Genomic DNA, 20,020 nt, shown 5'->3' on the forward strand with positions numbered 1-20,020 from the left:
GTATATTTGCCGACTGGCAGGCATACCATGCTAAATGCCTATTGGTGAACGACGGATTTGGAAAGAGGGACTTGAGGACCCTGCAGGGAAGGCCTGCCTCATTCAAGGCACAAGGAACCAACTTTCCCAAATCGTAACACTGTGAGAATATGTGTACTCTTTGAGTACCTTGTTTTCATTTCCGGCGGTCCAAGTCTCCAATCCTAGCAACCTAGGTAGGTAGCATCCATGCTATTTGCGCTTAGTGTCAGCCCCACTGCTCTCCAACAAACGATAATGCAACAAGATTTGCGTTGCCATCGCTGCAACAATCGCCTGATATCGCAAAGATTTCCACTACCATAGTAGTATATATGCAGAGCATTATTATCCTTGCTCTGTCCTCTACCATGGTATGCATATGCAGTCTTTGCCGGTTGACAGTACGGTGCCGGGTGTTCCTTGTTTTATGGCACATCATTCTCCCCATCCAGTGGAGGCCGAGTTCATTGATTGCCAACACTCAGAGCCGGGAGCCCTGTAGGCTATAGCTGTCACCTCGTTCTGCACGTACGTTGCAGATTTTTAAGTGACGGTCAGGAAGCCCTGTTTGCATCTCGGGTAAAAAAAGAAAAATAAAAAAAAAGGTCAGCTCCACTACTAGGACTCGGTGGGTACCGCCGGGTATACTAGCAACAATGACCGGTGGTACTCGGTCGTGCGAATAGGGACAAGACGGCACTCTCGTCGGGAGTGTTCTGTTTTCGCCGAGCCTTGATAAGATTGTCCGTCGACGAGTCTTCATTTTCCATGTACTCAGGTGAACACTGGCTGCCATTAACTGTGGGAAGATGTCTCGACTCTACTACCATTAAACTGCCTCTTTCAACGGCAAGCGACGACAGAATACCACACCAAGACTCTTGTCAGCAGTGGCAGTGTGTCTTTCCAAGCCTTTGGTCTAGAGATTAAAAAAAAACTAGGTATCTTGGGAGCTCAGAGGGGCGGGACTGTGATGGATACCAACAAGCTAGCAGCATCAGACCATGCTGGCAGTTCCCACTCTTCTCTGCAGCCGACTACTATTGGCATCTCTCTCGAGCTTTTATACCAGGAGTTGATCTCTTGGCAAATACGAGAGATGCCAACACTGTCGCTTGGCAGCAGAGCCACATGCGATGCGGAGTTTATCATGAGCATCACGGGATAGGGAGGTGGGCCAAACAGGTCAACAATGGAGCTTCGGCAGTGAATATCAGGAGGTCTTTAGAGATCAAGTCCCTTCAGAGCCAGCGGCTGCCTCAAAATGTGGGCAAGAGGGGCCGAAAATACTGGAAACTACTAATAGATCAATCGGGTATGCTTTTACCCAAATGTGAACTGGTGACATCCCGATTTAGTGAAACTGGATGCCGAGCTCGACTCGACGCATATCGAAACAAGCCTTTCCCTGTCCCCAAGTCCCCCAGACCTACCCTCGCCGCCAATGGCCGAGAGCTTATGATTTTATATTTGTGGTTGATATCGAGACCTCGTCGAATATCTTCGTTGCCCAGCGCTAGCGGTTGACTCTATATCCTCATGAGTGATGGATGACACACCTATAGCCATCATTGGCTTGGATGCCAGATTCCCTGGCGATGGAGATAGTGCCGAGAGGTTCTACGAATTTTTGCTGGCCGGCCGCTCTGCGCGCAGCGAGGTACCCCCGGAGAGGTACAATGCCGACGCCTTCTGGCATCCGGATGGCAACAGAAGCGGCGCTGTAAGTTGCTTGTCAGGGGCAAACCTTTGGATAACGGGTCTCCATGAGATGGATGCCTGGTTGTAGTTGGACTAAGGCTGGAACTACAGCTGACTCCTGATTCAACAGACAAGGACTCGAGCCGCACACTTCCTCAAGGGAAGCATATCTGCATTTGATGCGCCGCTCTTCTCTATTACGCCCACGGAAGCAGCCGCAATGGATCCCCAGCAACGGGGAATACTCGAGAACGTGTACAGAGCACTTGAGAATGGTAAGTTCCCCTTGTTCAGCTACGCAAGCAGGTATCACACCTCCAATGACAGTGTTCGAGCTAACGTTTCGTGCTGATCAGCTGGCGTGCCTCTTGAGAAGGCTGCCGGAAGCCAAACAGGAGTAAGTAAATAAATCTGGGGATAAATCTAACTCGCGCCGTAATTAACACGCTCATCTTCATCAGGTCTTTATTGGATGCATGTACTCCGACTACGACCGTATGACAGTCAAAGACCTCGAGAGACCTACAACATATGCAGCCTTGGGAACCGTTTACAGCATGCTTAGCAACAGGGTATCCTGGTGCTTCGACTTTCGCGGGCCGAGCATTACTGTAGACACTGCTTGCTCGAGTAGTCTGGTGGCTTTGCACCAGGCATGTAACTCTTTGAAGCTACATGAGTCTTCTATGGTTAGCTAATGTTATCATTTTGATGTCTATGAGCCTCGTGAGCAAGAAAGGTATTTGAACTAACCCCATTTTCTTAAATAGGCTGTGGTTGGGGGCTGCAACCTTATCATCTCCCCCGAGTTTGCATTGCTACTTGACGCGGCTGGTGTTCTTGGCCCTGATGGAAAGTCCTACAGCTTTGACCATCGTGGAAATGGTTACTCGCGCGGAGAGGGCTTTGGAGTTGTCGTTCTCAAGCGACTGTCAGATGCCCTTCGCGATGGGGATGTCATCAGGGCCGTCATCCGCAACTCGGGGACCAATTCGGATGGAAGATCTCCAGGCATCACCCAACCAACCAAGGCAGCCCAGGCAGCTTTGATCAAGCAGGTTTACGCAAACGCAGGACTCGACCCATCGGTTACACGCTTCTTTGAGGCGCACGGAACGGGCACGGCAGTTGGCGATCCCATAGAGGCGAGCGCAATTGCCGAAATCTTTGCAACCCACCGCTCTCCAAAGTCTCCATTGTGGGTGGGCGCACTAAAAAGTAACATAGGACATCTTGAAGGCGCCGCAGGTGTCGCCGCCGTGATCAAGGGTGTTCTCACCCTCGAGAACGGTGTCATCCCTGCAAACACCTGGTTCGAACGCAAGAACCCCAAGATATTGGATTCATGGCATCTCCAATTCCCAACAGAGCCCGTCGTCTGGCCGCAGCCTGGCCTTCGGCGCATGTCCATCAATTCATTTGGTGTGGGAGGATCCAATGCTCACGTTGTCATGGACGATGCCTTGCACTTTTTGCAGGCGTACAGTCTAGTTGGAAACCACCGTACAGTCACACTTCCAAGACTACCTGGGAGTTCGAATACTCGCCGTATCGTCTCTCAGGGGGACTCTGGTGTCGAATTCACGGATTCGGACTCAGAGATTAAGACTCCAGATGGTACACACTCACCAGCCTCGACTGCCGCGCCTTCAAAAGACACAAATTTTGATTCTAGCTGCAGGAATACAGACACGCCACAGATAACGGACAACACTCAACAGCCTAAGCCATTGGTCATAGCCTGCCCTGAGGTCTTATCCAAAAGACTTTCGCGTCTGACTATGGTCGATGAAGAGCAGCAGCAGCAGTCACAGCTTTTCGTCTTTTCATCATCTGATAAAGATGGCGTCTCGCGTGTCATGAACCAACTAGCCGATTATTTGGCCAAAAAGACCAAACAATATAAGTCAAAGACGCGGGATCACCCCGGCTTTCTCCGGGATTTAAGTTATACTCTGGCTTGCAAAAGGACTCGTCACGCTTGGAGATCTTTTGTTGTCGCCAAAACTCAATCATCGCTGTCCACCATGCTTCAAGAGAAGCCGTTGGCAACAAGGGCCGCCAGTGAACCGCAGCTGGCTTTCGTCTTTACTGGACAAGGAGCGCAGTGGCCCGCCATGGGAATAAGCTTAATGATATATCCTGCTTTTAGAGAGAGCTTGTATCAGGCAGAAGAATATATGACGCAGACACTGAGGTGTTCCTGGTCACTCACTTGTAAGCTTCTTTCCACAATACCGCATTATACCAACTCAGGGGATCACAGATCTGGTTTGACCCGAATTATGATTTGCTGACCACAATTACCCCTTAAAGACGAACTATGCAAAGAGTCAGGGGCATCGCGTATCAATGACGCAGAGTTTAGCCAGCCAATTTGCACTGCACTCCAAATGGCCCTTGTTGACTTACTGCGAACATGGAAAGTCAAGCCACATGCTGTCGTGGGCCACTCCTCAGGGGAGATTGCAGCGGCCTATGCTGCTGGGCAGCTTTCACGGCAGTCAGCATGGCGCATCGCATACTATCGTGGCAAGCTATCAACTAAGCTAATCCGATCCCTGAAACCCCTTGATAAATCACAAAGCACGCATATGCAGAAGACAGGCATGGTTGCGGTTGGCCTTAATAGGGATCAAACACTTGCAGCCATCAACAGAATTGACAGCCTCATGAGTGAAGGGTCACTAGAGATTGCATGCATGAACAGCCAGGAAAGTCACACTCTAAGCGGTGATATGGCAAAGCTAGACGCTCTCGTTGAGTTGTTGAAGAGCGAAAAGGTATTTGCGAGGAAGTTGGCTGTTGAAATTGGTTACCACTCCAAACATATGCTCCCAATAAGAGATGAGTATGTTCAACTCATCGGTGACATTGGAAGCGATTTGCAGCCCAGTCAGGGAATTGGTCTGCCCCGATACTTTTCCTCGCTGGAAGGGACTGAAGTCCCTCTAGATCGTCTGAGGATCGCAGACTACTGGGCGAATAACCTAATCTCCCCAGTGAGGTTCCACGAAGCGGTTAAGCTCATGCTACACGCTGATCTTGGCTCCGGTAGCCAAGGAGAATCCTCAACACTAGACAAGAAGACCGTCACTGACCTGTTGGAGATCGGCCCGCATGCGGCTTTGAGAGGACCTCTGCGAAGCATAATTCAGCAAGTGCACCAGACTGCAGAGGGGAAGATAGGCTACGCCACGGTCCTCAAGCGTGGCGATGCTGCTATAGAGAGCGCAATTGAGGCAGCGGGCTCTCTCTTCTGTCGTGGTTTTGATTTGGATCTTGCAGCCGTCAACCAGCACCACGTCGCATCATCTCGACAAATCATACCCCAAAATGGAGGCAATAGTGTTTTGATGTTGACCGACCTTCCGGGCTACCCATTCAACCACAAAAAGGAGTACTGGGCCGAGTCAAGACTGAGCCGCAACTACCGGTTCAGATCAGCCCCACGGCACGAGCTCCTAGGTGCTCCTGTGCCAGACTGGGATAGGAATGATGCCGTGTGGCGCAACTATATCCGAGTGAGTGAAAACCCGTGGGTGGAAGACCACAAGGTCTCTAGAGAAATACTCTATCCCGCCGCAGGGATGCTCGTGATGGCGATAGAGGCCAGTCGCCAGCTCGCGGACAAGGACAAGCAGGTATCTGGCTTCAGATTCAAGGATGTTTCTTTCCACCTGGCTCTAATCATCCCCACGGATGATTTAGGGGTCGAGACTCGCTTCAGACTGAGGTATTTGTCTGAAGGCAAGTTGGCGGGGTGGAGCGAGTTCCAGCTGTGCACCAGTGAAAATGATGATTGGAAGGAGCACTGCCGTGGCTTCGTGTGGACAGAATATGCTCAGACTGGGTCAAGTGCCAACGTCGAACCATCACTGCTGGTGCGTCGCCAGTGTGAGGAGGAAATTGAACAGGCCAAAAAGACCTGTAGATCCAGAGTTTACGCCGACAAGGTGTATCGCAAGCTGGCTAATATCGGACTTGACTTTGGCACAACTTTTCGCACTCTCAAAGATGTCAAGTTTGATGGGACCTCGCGGATTCTAGCACGAGCAGAATCGCAGGTTTCCCACATCAAGAAGTCGATGCCGAGAGAATACCTCCACCCGCATCTGGTGCACCCAAGCATGTTGGATGCAGTGTTACAAGCCAATTTAATACCCCTTGTCTTGGGTTCGGCCTCGACAGACTCTCTAGTCCCAGTCTTCGCCAGCGACCTTTGGGTCTCTGCAGCGACGAAAGAGGGGGTTGATTTCCACAATTCGGCATATTTGATATCTTCACATGCAAAATTGACGCCCGGCACTGCAGATGCGGAGGCGTCCTTCTTCGGTATCCACGCCGATACCGGCGAACCCCTGGTAACATCGAGCGGGTTGGCCTTCAAGGCAATCCCCAATAATGCGTCTTCTGGCCAAAGGGATCATCATCGCCCTGCGCTGAACCTTGATTGGAAGCCAGACCCAAACTACCTAACAGAGGAGGATGCACTTCGGACGTTTGGAGCCACTGCCATAGCGCAGTCAAGCAATGAAGTGTCTGGCGATGAATCGGATTGCGAGGCCCTTTGCCTTTTATACATCCGCAGGTTTCTAGCCTTGCTTGAAGATACAGTGGTGAAGAAATTGGACTGGCATCATTTGCGCTACGTCTCATGGATGAGGCATGTACTGCAGACCACTGCGGTAGTGCCACCCACTGACGACATATCAGCTATGGAGGCCAGGGTTGCGGCCACGGGGACTCCCGAGGGGAAGTTGATAATGGCAGTGGGACGGAACCTTGCAAATATGCTCGTCACAGGGGACGTTGACCCGCTCGATGTTATATTTGGCGACAAGGTCGCAGAGAATGTTTACCGCGAAGGGTTGGGGTCGCGGAGATGCTATGCGCAAATGTGTGCCTACCTTGACGCGCTTGCACACGTTAACCCGTCTATGAATATTCTAGAGGTCGGCGGAGGAACTGGCGGCGCCACAGGATCCATCATGGAGACGCTGATGGCCAACGGTGCCCGTCGGTTCGACCACTACGACTTTACCGACATTTCACCCAGCTTCTTTGAGCATGCCAAGGAGACTTTCAAAGATGCGGCTGACCACATGAGCTTCCGCGTCCTCAACATTGAAAAGGAGCCAACGGACCAGGGGTACGAGCACCAAAGCTACGACCTCGTCCTCGCAGCAAACGTACTCCATGCCACCAAAAGCATGGATAGGACGCTGGCGCACGTCAGGAAGCTTCTAAAGCCCGGCGGCAAGCTCATCGTCTTTGAACTGACGAACCCAGCCGTCCTGCTCGGTGGCTTCTGCTTCGGTGTGCTGCCTGGCTGGTGGTTGTCCGAGGAGGCAGATCGCGAGTGGGGCCCGCTCATGGTCGTCGACACCTGGAGAGCCTACCTCGAGCGCGCGGGCTTCAGTGGTGTCGATGCCGTGTTTCATGATTTCCATGACGCCGCGCACCAGACCAGCTCGATTTTGGTGTCGACTGCCCTGCCTGCTATCGACGCCCAGGATCCGGTGAATGGGGTAGCCAAGCTCACTCGCTACTGTGTTTTGATGGATGAACGGCCTTCGGAACTTCAGAGGCAGGTTGCCGATATGTTGCTGCCAGTTCTTGCGCGGACAGGTTCTGTTGAGACGAGTACCATTCCAGGCAGTGTGGGTCGTAATTTGAAGGATAGTTGCTGCATTGTTATTACGGAGCTCGACTCGCCGACTCTGCTTGACATGACTGCAGAGGTATTCACCGCTTTGCAAGGTGTTCTAAGCATCTGCAAGAGCATTTTCTGGTTAAGCCGTGGTGGAAATAATCTAGTTGCAGCTCCTGACCGCGAGTTGGTGACAGGCCTGGCAAGGGTGGTCAGGACTGAGAGGGGGCCTCCGTTCAGCTTTGTGACCGTATCCTTTGCCGAAGTGGAGAGTGCAGAGACTATTGTTGACAAGACGTTGCAGGTTTTGGACAGGAGCCAGGACACTGCGGAGAACTCTTTCAGGGTCTCCAATGGTGTCGTACACGTGCCGCGTCTCGTTGAGGCAACCTACCTGACTGACCATGTCGGCACGGAAGCACAGCCTACTTCGGCGCAAGCAGTAACTCGGGAGGTGAAGCTCGGGGACGTTCGGCGCGAGCTTTTGTCTCGAATTCAGTCTCATGGTTCGGTACAAGGGGCCGGTACAGTTGATTTCTGTTTTGCAGAGGACCACTCCGGGGAACGGCCTCTTGCCGATGACGAGGTTGAGTTCAAAGTCATGGCCTGCGGTGTCAGCGTCCATGATGTCGTAGCAGATCATGACGCAGCTGGTGAGGGTTCTTTGTCCGGCATGGGTATACAAGCCGCTGGAGTAGTAACCCGGGTCGGGTCGACAGCAGCATCCAAGTTTTCAGTCGCCGACAGAGTTACGGGAATATCCCTAGATGGAGCGATCAAGACCCATGCTCGCACGCCGGCAGGATTGCTCGCCAAGATTAGCGATAAAGTGATGTGGACTCAGGCGGCGCAGATACCTATGGCTTACTTCACTGCGTGCGCCGTAATTCAGTATATGGGCGTCGGCGACAGCGGTGACATCATGCTCATACACAGAGCCGCTGCTAGTGCCGCTGGGCTGGCGGCCGTTCAGGTGGCTCGCAGCAACGGCGCCAAGATCCTTGCCACTGTCGCCAACGCCCAGGAAAGGAAGGTTCTTCAAGAGGTCGGTGGACTCCTTGTGGATAATATCCTCGAGCTTGACCATCAAACCATCCTAAGCACGATTGTCAAATCCAAGACTGGCAATCGCGGAGTCGATATGGTTATCGACTCACTCCTGCAGTCTGACATGGACCATGCTACAAACTTGGTCGATTGCCTGGCCCCCTTTGGGAGATTTGTGAGCCTGGGCCAGGGGCCGCTGCCGGGCATTAGCGGTCGTCGCAACATTTGCCTGGAGAGGTTCAACGGCGCCGAGATGATGGCGCTAGATTATGTAAAATCACAGCGCATCTTCCTCAGGGCGGCGCGGTTCATCCTCGACCAGCCGCTGGCGGCCAATGCTCAAGTGCCTGTCTACAAGTTCTCCAAAGCGTCGGAAGCACTGGCGCAGCTGGGGAAGTGCGAGGATGCCATTGTCCTCGAACCTCACGAAGAGGACATAGTCAGGGTGGTGGCGAGCAAGCAGACAAACACAAGTTCCACTTCTACGTTTAACCCTGACGCGTCTTATATAGTTGTCGGCGGGCTGGGGGGTCTTGGAAGGTCTGTGTCGCGGTGGATGGCTTCGAAGGGTGCCAGAAGTTTGATCCTCATCTCCAGGAAAGGGGCGGTGACCTTTGAAGCAAAGGAGTTAGTTGCAGAGCTACAGGATCTCGGAGTCAAAGTCGCCACTCCAGCATGTGACGCAACTGACAAAGTGGCATTGAGAAATGCTCTGGATGAGTGTTCGGCTAATACTCCGCCTATCATAGGCGTTATACAATGCTCAATGGTTTTAAAGGTAAGACGCATTTGTGTGGACTCCATATTTGGGGGAAAAAAGGATATTTGAGTGCTGACAATTATTTGCCAACAGGACAAACGGTTCTTTGAAATGTCACTGGATGAATGGAATGCTGCCGTCAGACCCAAAATGGACGCTTCCGTGAACATCTACGAAGCTCTCGACACAGCGAGCTTGGACTTCTTTATCATGCTCTCTTCAACCGTTGGCTTGACAGGAACTGCCGAGCAAGCCAACTATGCAGCAGGTGGAACCTTCCAGGATGCGTTTGCACGCAGCCTTACCGCATCACAGATAGACAATAGCGGACCAGCTGTCGTCTCTTTAGACCTGCCCGTGATTCTCGACGTCGGCTTTGTGGCCGAAAAGCCTGAGCTGATGAGCCAGCTCAAAGCTGCGGGATGGGCCTACATGGAAGAAGAAGAGTTCCACGCAACGCTGGGCTATCACTGCTTCCAGAAGAAACATCCAGACCTACCGGCATCCATACTCAGATCCCAAGTCGCCCCACGCCTCTGGCTGGCCCAGGACACAGCCGATGAGGGCACCGAGCCGCCGACGTGGGTGCGCGATCCGCTCTTCAGCCACATGCGTCCCAACACGGCAGAAGCTACAGCCAACGGCGGCGGCGGCGGCGGCAGCGGCGACGCTGGAAACAAGGAGATGAAGCACGCGGCACTGCTCGCGGCGGCCACAACGGCCGGCGATGCCGAGGCGGTGGTGCTCGATGCACTCCTGGCCAAGCTCTCACGCGTGCTGAGCGTCGAGCTCTCGGACCTGGACCCGGCTTGCCCGCTGTCCCGGTACGGCGTGGACTCGCTGGTCGCCGTCAGCCTGCGGGCTTGGATCGGTAAGGAGCTCGGCGCCGAGCTGTCTGTCTTTGAGATGACGGACAAGCCGAGCATACGCGCGCTTGCGGCTGCCGTTGCGGGGAGAAGTCGGTTGGTGACCAAAGCTTCGACGTAGAATTGTCATGTTTTGGAGACGTTTTTCTGCTTGTTTTTTTTTTTTTTTTTTTTTTTTTTTTTTTTTTTTTTTTTTTTTTTTTTTTTTTTTTTTCTTTTTTTTTCTGCTCATATTATAGCGCTCTGTTTCTGCCCCATTCCAGCAGATTCTTCATCTTAGTCTCACCTTTTTCTTTTCTTTCTTTTCTGCATCAGATATGCCAGCGACTACCCACTATACCACTATCTTTTTTTATGCCGCGATTTATCAGCACTATCTCTCAATGCATGCATAACTTCCTCAAATTTTTTGATACCACAGCGATCGGGTTGATCGCAGTTTGCAAACCACAAATATATTATCCCACATTCACACAAGCTCAGGATTAGTTCGCTTTCTTTTCAATTTATTCAGAACACACAGCGATGGGCACCTCTTGGTCACTTGCGTCATATAATTTTCTCCGAGCTTGCGCACTAGAACTAGAACTATCTAGTCTAGGTCTAGTACTATTCTAGGATGAACTGGGTTTGTATAGGGAGACCCCGCTTGTGGTCTAGGCACCGGCAGTGGCAAGTGGATTTATTCCATGTGACACTCGCTTAAATGTGTTTTTCTTTTTTCTTTTTTGAAGCGGAGGGTTCCTGCAACCGGAACAATTTTTTGCATAATCCACCGGCAAGGAACCTGGCAGCTGTCCCAAAAAAAGAATTAAAATAAAATATGCAGCTCAAGGAAAAGTTCCCGAGAGGATGAAGAAAACCCGCATTCTACTCTCTCTGCTGTCCCGACCATTCAAACAACTATTTGACTGAAAACTTACCTAGCCAGAAATCATAAATGATAATCACGTGAGCGAGATCCAGTGCACTTCGGAACACTACCATCAATCGTCATTTCATACCTTGATGGCGGGGTAGTAACAAGGACTCCCCTGGCTGTTGTTTTGAACAAAGAACAAAAAGCTGAGCTTACCAATCATATTGTTCGATGTGGTGACTCCTCTTTGTACGTAGTACGATTTTTTTTTTGTCCCCTGCTTACCCTGGATGACCAGGATTAGGCGATGAGACAATTAATTCGTTTAGAATCTTTCCAAAGATATTCCGTAAAGTCCGGCCTAAGCAATTAAAATGGGCTGAAAAGAAAAAAAAAACAACAACACCGAAAACCGGCGACCACCATCTAAAGAAAAATATCGGCTTGTTTGCATACTGTTGGTTCGTTCACACTTGTTGTTTTTTGCCCATTAAACTCGAGTTTTGGTAAGAAGAAAAAAAAGCAATTATTCCCTCCCTGCCTCTAGCCAATGCACTCTGTTTAGTAATTTTCGTCCTGATCCAGCTCTCGCTGACATGAAAAACAAAAACCAACTAACAAACAAAAATACAGAAATGGGCACCAGGCAGATGAAGGTCATCATAGTGGGCGCTGGCCCTGTTGGCTCACTAGCGGCTCTTTATGCTGCGCGTAGAGGTCACAGCGTTGAGATCTATGAGCTTCGTGATGGTAAGTCAAAGAATGTGAGGGTTTTATGTCTCTCTCCATTGGGGTGGCCGTCAAGCAAAAGGACCCGCCTGTGGCAGTTGGGTGAATTGTACCGAAATGTCGTGTTACAAAAACAGTCAACAAACCAACAACACCTTGTAAAGAGAAAAGGAAAAGCAAATCTTTTGCACATACTTGAACAAACAAAAAGAAAATCCCCCAAATCACTTTATAGAGTCAATCGAAAAAAAAGAAAAAAAAAAGAAGCAAAATAATAGACTGACATGAGAAAAAAAAAACCATGCCACCACTCCTCCAGACCTCAGAGACCCATCAACAACCCTCCTCAACTTCACCAGGTCCATCAACCTGGCCCTCTCGGAGAGGGGGATCCACGCGCTCCGGCACGCGGCCGAGCCGCGGCTGCTTGACGTCATCTTCCGGGACAGCATCCCGATGCGGGGGCGCATGATCCACGGCCGGAGGGGGCGGTCAGGTCAGCTGTTTGAGCAGGCGCAGGACTACGACGTGCACGGCAGGAGCATCTACGCCATCGACCGCGCCGGGCTCAACTCGCGCCTCCTGGACGTGCTCGAGGAGATGCCCAACGTCAGGATATTCTTCAAGCACAAGCTGACCGGCGCCGACTTCAAGGTCTGCAAGGCTTGGTTCGAGGTTCAGGGTACCGAGTACGCCACGGGCAGGGCCAGGGAGATCGAGATCGACTTTGACTTTATGATCGGGGCCGACGGCGCTCACTCGGCTGTGCGCTATCACATGATGAAGTTTGCGCGTATGGACTACCGCCAGGACTACATCGACACTTTGTGGTGCGAGTTTCACCTCAAGCCTAGGGATGTGCCGGCAGCAGCCACAAACGGCAACGGCAATGTAAAAGACAAGAATGCCACGTCTCAGTTCGCCATATCACCCAACCACCTGCACATCTGGCCAGGCAAGGACTTCATGTTCATCGCCATCCCCAGCAACGACGGCTCCTTCACATGCACGCTCTTCATGCCGAGCGGTGAATTCTCAGCCCTCGAAGCCGCACCCTCAAACCTCCCCGCCTTCTTCGACCGCCACTTCCCGGGCGTGACCGACATAATCCCAGCCGACGAGCTCATCGCATCCTTCAAAGAAAACCCCCACCTGCCGCTGATCAGCATCAAATGCTCCCCGTACCACTTCTCCTCGTCGGCCGTCATCGTCGGCGACGCCGCGCACGCCATGGTGCCATTCTACGGCCAAGGGATGAACGCCGGGCTGGAGGACGTGCGGATCCTGTTCGAGACGCTAGACAAGCACGCCGAGATGGCACGCAACAACCAGGAAGAAGACGACGACGACGACGACTATGACGACTACTACGACGCCGCCGCCGCAAAGCACGATGCGCACCACCGCGCCATGGCCCTGGCCGAATACACGGCGCTGCGCGTGCCCGACACGCACTCCATCAACGACCTGGCGCTGCAAAACTACGTCGAGATGCGGTCGTCGGTGCTGTCGCCGTCGTACCGACTGCGCAAGTTCCTCGAGGAGATGCTGTCCGTGTACGTGCCGTCTCTCGGCTGGCAGACAAAGTATGCGCGCGTGTCGTTTGGCAACGAGCGATACTCCGAGGTTGTGCGCCGCAGCGACCGCCAGGGTGACATCTTGATGCGTGGGCTCGTCGCCTCGGTGAGCGTGCCGCTCTTGGCCACCTCGGCTTTCTTGCTCGTCAAGTACAGGCGGGCCTTGGGTGTTAGCGTCGATGGGTTGTGTGCCTTTCTGTCGAGGACGGTGGGCAGGGGCTGATCCGCTTTGATGCTGTAATTTCCAGGCTCAAAGGAGGAAGGGGAGAGAGGCAGACGATTCTTTTTCTGCCGATCGGCTGCTTTGGCAGCAGAAGCGGGAGGAAGATGTACAAATGTCACATTAATTCAATAGTCATGTTAGGGGTTGACCCTCGTGATACTTATAGTCTCAATGCATGCAACCCAAGAGAGCTATATGGCCATTTTCGGGTGTGTAAAATCATATCAGTTGCTCCTCATCTTGCTACTCATCTTGCTACTCATCTTGCTACTCATCTTGCTACTCATCTTGCTACTCATCTTGCTACTCATCTTGCTACTCATCTTGCTACTCATCTTTCAAAAATAAACTGATTCTCACTGTGGATGAGCCTCGGGTCTTGCACTCTCTTCAAACGCGTCTATCAAAGCAAGCGTCGACGGAGCATAAAACAGCGCCTCATTGTGACCTAGATTCAAACGTCAGATATCAGATGTTCCTGTTGTTTTGAGGAGTCATAGTACTAAGGGAGAAATAATTCTTACCTCCATGAGAAATTATTTCCTCGCTAATATGGACATCGCCCTCCTCCCATCTCGTCGCAAAAGCTTTCTCACATTTCCAGACCGTTCTCTCATCTTTCATCTCAGCCAGCCGTTGAGGTTCTACACCGACGCCAATGAGACCCCCGACAGCCGCAGTGAACATCTTGTCGGCCTCGATGCAGGGTATGTCCCAATCGTCGTGCGCATGGATAATCCTTAGCCGGAGCTTCCCCGCCCTCGCCTTGACAGAGCGCACCATATTAGTGACGCGGCCGGCAGAGTCCCACTTGTCCACGACAAACGTGCCGAGGAAGAAGCGATTCAACGGCGGGCAGATTGCAGCCAGCGGGCGCATGACGCCAATAACACCGCCAATACGGTAGCCCGAAAGCATGTCGGGCAGGGAGCTGAAGCTGGCGACGAGTATGATGGCGGCAAAGTCTATCCCTCTAGAGGCGTAGCGCTCGGCCACGGCTGATGTGACGGCGGTACCCAGGCTGTGGCCGAAGATAACGACCCGCGAGGGCGGGATTCCAATGGTATCCAGCACGTAGTCCACGATGGCCATACCGTCGACTAGCATGCCAGTCTCGGTGGGTGAGCCAGTGGATTTGCCAAAGCCACGGTAGTCTATGGTTATCAGGTGTGTTGATGGGGAGTAATCTGCTACAGCATGGTAGCTTTGAAAAAGGGGTTAGCCACCTTACGCTCAAGAGTACCTATGCAGGTTAGTCCGGTTACTCACTGGGCCGGTCGCCATCCCTGGGCCACATGGCCTGCGTTACCATGGACTATTGGGAGTATTTAGAGAAAAAAAAAGTGTTAGCAAATAAAATACACTGGGATGCTATACATCAGGCGCAGGACTCAGGGGCTGCGTGGCCATACAGCTGATGACAACCTTAGCCTCTGGGTCATCCTTAAGAATGCGAAAGGCGTCGGTAGTGGAAAAGTCATCGCTGCAACCACGTGGACGCTTCAAAAGAACATTCTCATGGCTGGCGTAGGTACGTAAAGGCAGCACATGCCAGCCGTACAAGACTTCGCCGTCTGGCACTTTGAGCTTGAAAGGCGTCACCTGGTTTTCTTTTTGTGTAGAGAGTTAGCCGGCGTTTTAACAAAAAAACGGTCGTGACTTTCCCCACGTCTCGTTTAAAGAAACAAAATGGGTTGACCCAAAGAGGATGGAAAAGAAGGGGGGAGCTCGGCTCACTTGCAAAACCCCATCGCTCAGGCTCATCAAGGTTGGTAAATAATAGCGTGCTGACACGGTTTGCGTACAAAGCGCTGAGGAGAACAGGTCAACAATGAATCGACGGGTAAAAAATAAATAAAAGGTTATGTTTTCCAATATCCATGCGTTCGGTTTAGAAACATGTATTGGAATGGAGGTAACCTACAAGCGCTGAATCGCTGGAACGGCGAGAAGACCAAGGAATGCCACATAGGTGCCGATAGGGACCACGACTGGCAAAATAGCCTGCCACCATGGTATCATGGTTGTCACGACAAAACGGAAGCTTGGGACACCTAAGCAACCTAGAAGCCCAGAGAAAAAACTTTTATGGTTGGTTGACACCGGAGTTAACCTACCCCCAAAATCCAATTCGACGACCGAGAAGCCCGGGTTGCCCGTGCTGGACAATGTCCAATTGAGGAAACTGCGGGCGATTTGATTCAAACGGACAAGAACCCGGACGCAGAAGGAACGATGTTTGTTTGGGTTTCCATCGGATTAGCATGTGATTCTGTTTTATGATTGGTTCAAGGGCGTAGGACCCACTTATACCATTGACCTCATGGACAACAATTTGCGAGCAACAGGTTCAGAATAACACTGGAATGATCAATCTGCTATGTGTAGGGAACTCATGGTACCTGTTGGAAGCATTTCCGTCTTGTTGGTTGCTACCTGTGACCCATCTTATAGCCATCTCCCTTTCAAATTGCTTTCACTAGCCCAAGTCTTAGTATGCACTCTCCATAATACAATGTTCCCTGGTTGGTATACAACTTGAAGCCTTTTAAACGTGCCGTGGACACATTGCTGCTCACTCATTTGCTTATGACTCAATCACTCGTCTCTTTACTGCCAAAAAAACCAACGCTTTGTTTTTCAAAACTTCCTTTTCTTGATTTTTTGGGGGACATCATGAAATGACACCATCTTTGTGCTATACAGGCATGGAATACCCGGCAAATCTAACCACGGCGCAGCAAAAAAGTAAGCTCAAGTGATAACTATACTGCAGGCGCCGATGCAAAGCGCACTGACTTGGGTTCATATTTGCCACAAATGCTCTTTTGACCGTTTCCATCCCTCCAGTCATCAATCATATCGAGGATCCCTCCCGACGATGTTTATGTCAAATACCATACAAAAGACCATTCAAACCATGGGACCCCCGAGTTTGAACTCCAATGAAAGTTTTTCTTCTTCCAACCATAACCACAGCCTGCCGTTTTGAGCTGGCTACCTAAAGTGAGATTGTACAAACCTGGTGCTTCGCAAATACAAACGCAAATAGGAGCAGGTCCCCGATGTATTCTGTAAATGCAAAAGGTACCGGCTCTTTTGAACGCTAAAGATGCAGCAAGATAAAACATATGGAAGTACTGATGCTAGAAGTAAAATGCTAGCGGCTGAGTTTTTGAGGGTGTCGGTGGTTTTCTGATAAAGCCAGCTCGATTCTCAAATATTTTCCCATGGGACTGATAGCAGATCTTTTCTGAAGCAACAAAGTCAAGAGCTGTTCATCCTTGGTACTACCAAATATTTTGGAGACCAGCATGACACAGATATGGTCAATAAGACCATCTCCTCGAGACCTTGGGACGACTTCTGAGATCGGCAAAAAACTGGCGACGGCGTCGAAAACTGCAAACGATGCTCTCCTAGTCTGCATCGGCAAGCTGAATAATGAGCCGGGCCGCCAGGTCCAGGAAGGGGAATGGACTAGTCACGTCCTTTTCCTCCATCAGCCTACCATCAGGCAATTCATAGCCTGCACATTTAAAGTCCACCAGGTACACGCCACTCTCCATCTCGTAGATCTGGATGGAAAGTCGCATGGCTATCACCTCATAAGTGGCGTTTGCTTCCTCGTCATCGTCTTCCGAACTGTTGTTGCTGTGCTTTTTCTGAACCCTCAGTTTGCCGCCCGGGAATGCAGCTGAGTTCTTTGGATCCGTCATGACAGAGTGGGTTCGAAGAGCTGATGATAAAGGTGAGTATTACTTCAGAAAAGATAAAGGTAGGAGAAACTTACGGCCCGTCTCCCAGCGTGCTTCTATATGCCATGGATCTGCCGGTAATATATAAGGTGTACCTGCGTCACCTCTTGAGCGATGTTTGTCGTTCCTGCAAGCAACTTAGCAGATGAATGTGGGACGGAAATGGGCCTAATTTGTGTGCAAGACTGGAACATACTCATCGCCATGAACCTTGTGATAGTCTCGGTCGATTTTCCACGAGCAGTCAAGCTTTTTGAGGGCCTTGTAGATACACAGCAAAGCCTCGAATGGTGCGTTTCGTGAGCGTATACCAAATTGCCATCGCGTAGGTTTGGTTTTCTTGGGAGCGTTTGAGGGTGTCAAACTTTGGGGTTTCGAATCAGCGGCGCCCTGGCTGCTGCGCGCGTGAGGCCGCAGTCTCCTCGAAGTCTCCTCCTGTTCGGCTGGAGTCCTGGCTGGCGCCGGCGGCTCATTCAGTGCCATCAAATCAGGCGGTAGGTCCTGAGCCGTGCCAGACTTCTCACTTTCCATGTACGCGTTATGGTATGCTGGTAAGCTGCTGGGGAGAATACCAATCTTGCTCGTGTATGGTCGTTGATATGCCAAGGCGGCACTGAGAGTACTGGATGTGGCTGACCGGACGGACATGCTGGTCATGGGGCTTGCATTAGGGTCGTGACTAGGAGCTGACACTCCAGAATCCATGGTCTCTAAGATACCAGCAGATCCATTTTCATCGCCCAGAGGTGTAGTCGCAAAGAACGGGTTGTCTCCCCCAAGGGCTGCTGCATTCAAACATCAGGTGAGTTGAAACGCACGTAAAATCCGAAAGGCCTTGACAGCGCACGAGACCAAGCTTGTTAAGACAGATAAAAAGAAAACTTACGGTTACTCTGCATCATCTTGTTTTCGCGCACAATCATATAAGCGTCCTTAATTGCGGAAGGCTCTTCGGCTTCCAGAGCATCGAGAACGTCCTGCTTGCCGTAACCCATGGTCTTGGAAATTTTGTCAGTGACTTCAGCATGAAGCTTTTCCTGAACCTTTGGAGGAGCATTTGGAGCAATATCGCTGGGGCGAATTGCTTTCTCCGGATCTATGCCCGTGTTGAAGAATGGCTCTATGGGAGGCTGTAGATACTCTGGCAGATCGGTTGTAAACCAGGGGTCCTGCCGTATTTCGGTGATAGTGGCACGGTTGACAGGGTTCACCACAAGCATCTTCTTGATCAACGCGGCAGCGCCTGGACTCATCCAGTGGGGCACAACATATGTTCCCCTGGCGATCTTGGAGAAGAGCGTGGGGATATGGTCATCGTCGAAAGGTAGCCTGCCAACCAGCAGGACATACAGGATGACACCACAGCTCCAGACGTCCACCTCGGATCCCGCGTAGAGCTTTCCGCTAATAACTTCAGGCGCTGCATAGTTTGGGCTTCCGCAACTCGTCTTGAGAAAGTTTCCGTCCGTCATGATGTTGCTAAGACCAAAATCGGCAATCTTGACGTTGAGATTATCATCCAATAGCAGGTTTTCGGGCTTGAGATCACGGTGGACAATCTTGTGCCTGTGACAGTACTCTACAGCGCACAACATCTGCTGGAAAAAGCGCCGGGCTTCGTTCTCACTCAGACGGCCATTGGTGACTATATGGTCGAAGAGCTCCCCTCCGGCATATTCCAGGACCATTATGATTTCGTTGTCGGTCTTAATAACGGTATAAAGTTTGATAATGTGGGGGTGGCGGAGAAGCTGCAGGTACTCAATCTCCCTCTCGACGCGACCGGCCATATCGGTGCTAGCGAGGCGTTTGCGCGAGATGATCTTGAGAGCGACCATTTGCTTTGTTCCTTTGTGTACGGCCAACTTAACCTTGCCGAACGAACCTTCGCCGAGTGTTTTGCTGATCTCGTAAGCGCTGATGCGCTGATCGACTCGGATCTTGCTGCTGGTGCTTCCATCCGCAGGCATGGAATTGGGGCCGCCGCCGCCGCCGCTGCGGTGGACGGTGGGTGGCATGGCGGATGGGGAGGACTGCTGGTTCTGATTCTGATTCTGACTCTGATGCTGTGCGTGTTGCGAATGGCGGCGACTGTGACTGTGACTATGCTTGGATCGAGGCCGGCCGGTGCTGTCGTCGCGTAGATGCTGGTTCGTGGTCGTGGCCGGGTTCCGGGGGTCGATGGCAGTCAAGGATAACGACAGCTCCTCGTCCTCAAAGGTGCCGTGGGCCAAACTTCCACGCCGCGAATTGCTGCCTCGGTCCTGGCAGTGGGCCATGGATGTTGACAGTGTGAAAGGCAGCGACGGGAAACAAATGATTGCTCGCTTTGTATCGGGTCGGGGGCCGCCAGGTTCGCCGCGTCAAGCCAGTGTGGGGGTGGGTGGGTGGAGGGGTCAGAGGTCGGGTTCAAGTTCAGGCTCGTGCTCGTGCTAAGGCAAGATAAGGCACAGACGGGTAGGGATGATGCGCTTTAACGTTGGACTGATCAATGGGTCCGATCTTTTTTGCCGCACACGTAGGTTCAAAAGCCTGGGATGGGCTTGGTGGGTTTGGCCGTAGTACAACAGTCAACGTGCAACCACACCCAGTCTCCCGGAAAGGTGATTGGGTCGCCAACAGTCAGCTGTTCCGGCTCAGGTGTTCCAGCTCAGCTGTTCTGAGAGAAGTAATGTATCTAGACTTAATTTGTTGTCGCTCGCTGTTACCAATGTGCAGATATTTGGAGAAGTAATCCCAGTCAATTGAGACTCGAGATCAATCGCTTGGAAATGGAATTGATTTCGGTTGACAAACCAAGAAACAATCTGCTCGAACAGGTCAACC

General features: G+C 51.6%; 5 protein-coding genes across 5 annotated transcripts; 3 read left to right on the forward strand and 2 right to left on the reverse strand.

Moving 5' to 3' along the window:
• Window positions 1-994: 994 nt before the first annotated feature.
• On the forward strand, window positions 995-10,142 carry PgNI_08484 (uncharacterized protein; the record flags this gene model as incomplete). Its single annotated transcript, XM_031128481.1, has 9 exons — window positions 995-1,164; window positions 1,229-1,287; window positions 1,587-1,744; window positions 1,853-1,997; window positions 2,079-2,119; window positions 2,184-2,411; window positions 2,493-3,939; window positions 4,039-9,200; window positions 9,276-10,142. Coding segments are annotated over 9 exons (8,277 nt in total), but the record flags the coding sequence as incomplete, so codon positions are not given.
• A 1,096-nt stretch (window positions 10,143-11,238) lies between these two features.
• On the forward strand, window positions 11,239-13,765 carry PgNI_08485 (uncharacterized protein). The gene is made up of 3 exons (XM_031128482.1): window positions 11,239-11,413; window positions 11,541-11,657; window positions 11,956-13,765. Exons 2-3 carry the CDS (start codon window positions 11,543-11,545, stop codon window positions 13,434-13,436), a joined length of 1,596 nt encoding a protein of 531 aa, XP_030978433.1. The 5' UTR covers window positions 11,239-11,413; window positions 11,541-11,542; the 3' UTR covers window positions 13,437-13,765.
• Window positions 13,751-15,618, reverse strand: PgNI_08486 (uncharacterized protein). The gene is made up of 6 exons (XM_031128483.1): window positions 15,361-15,618; window positions 15,174-15,247; window positions 14,814-15,046; window positions 14,706-14,751; window positions 13,961-14,626; window positions 13,751-13,884 (listed from the first exon to the last, which is right to left on the reverse strand). The coding sequence occupies exons 1-6, from the start codon at window positions 15,456-15,458 to the stop codon at window positions 13,793-13,795; spliced, it is 1,209 nt and encodes a 402-aa protein (XP_030978432.1). The 5' UTR covers window positions 15,459-15,618; the 3' UTR covers window positions 13,751-13,792.
• On the forward strand, window positions 13,989-14,343 carry PgNI_08487 (uncharacterized protein; the record flags this gene model as incomplete). The annotated part of the gene is made up of 2 exons (XM_031128484.1): window positions 13,989-14,143; window positions 14,181-14,343. 2 exons carry the CDS (start codon window positions 13,989-13,991, stop codon window positions 14,341-14,343), a joined length of 318 nt encoding a protein of 105 aa, XP_030978431.1.
• A 576-nt stretch (window positions 15,619-16,194) lies between the features above and the next one.
• Window positions 16,195-19,587, reverse strand: PgNI_08488 (uncharacterized protein). Its single transcript, XM_031128485.1, has 4 exons — window positions 18,081-19,587; window positions 17,391-17,979; window positions 17,230-17,321; window positions 16,195-17,175 (listed from the first exon to the last, which is right to left on the reverse strand). The coding sequence occupies exons 1-4, from the start codon at window positions 19,471-19,473 to the stop codon at window positions 16,856-16,858; spliced, it is 2,394 nt and encodes a 797-aa protein (XP_030978426.1). The 5' UTR covers window positions 19,474-19,587; the 3' UTR covers window positions 16,195-16,855.
• Between the last annotated feature and the right edge of the window lie 433 nt (window positions 19,588-20,020).

This window comes from Pyricularia grisea, assembly GCF_004355905.1.
Source record: "Pyricularia grisea strain NI907 chromosome V map unlocalized Pyricularia_grisea_NI907_Scaffold_6, whole genome shotgun sequence".
Classification (NCBI taxonomy): Eukaryota; Fungi; Ascomycota; class Sordariomycetes; order Magnaporthales; family Pyriculariaceae; genus Pyricularia; species Pyricularia grisea.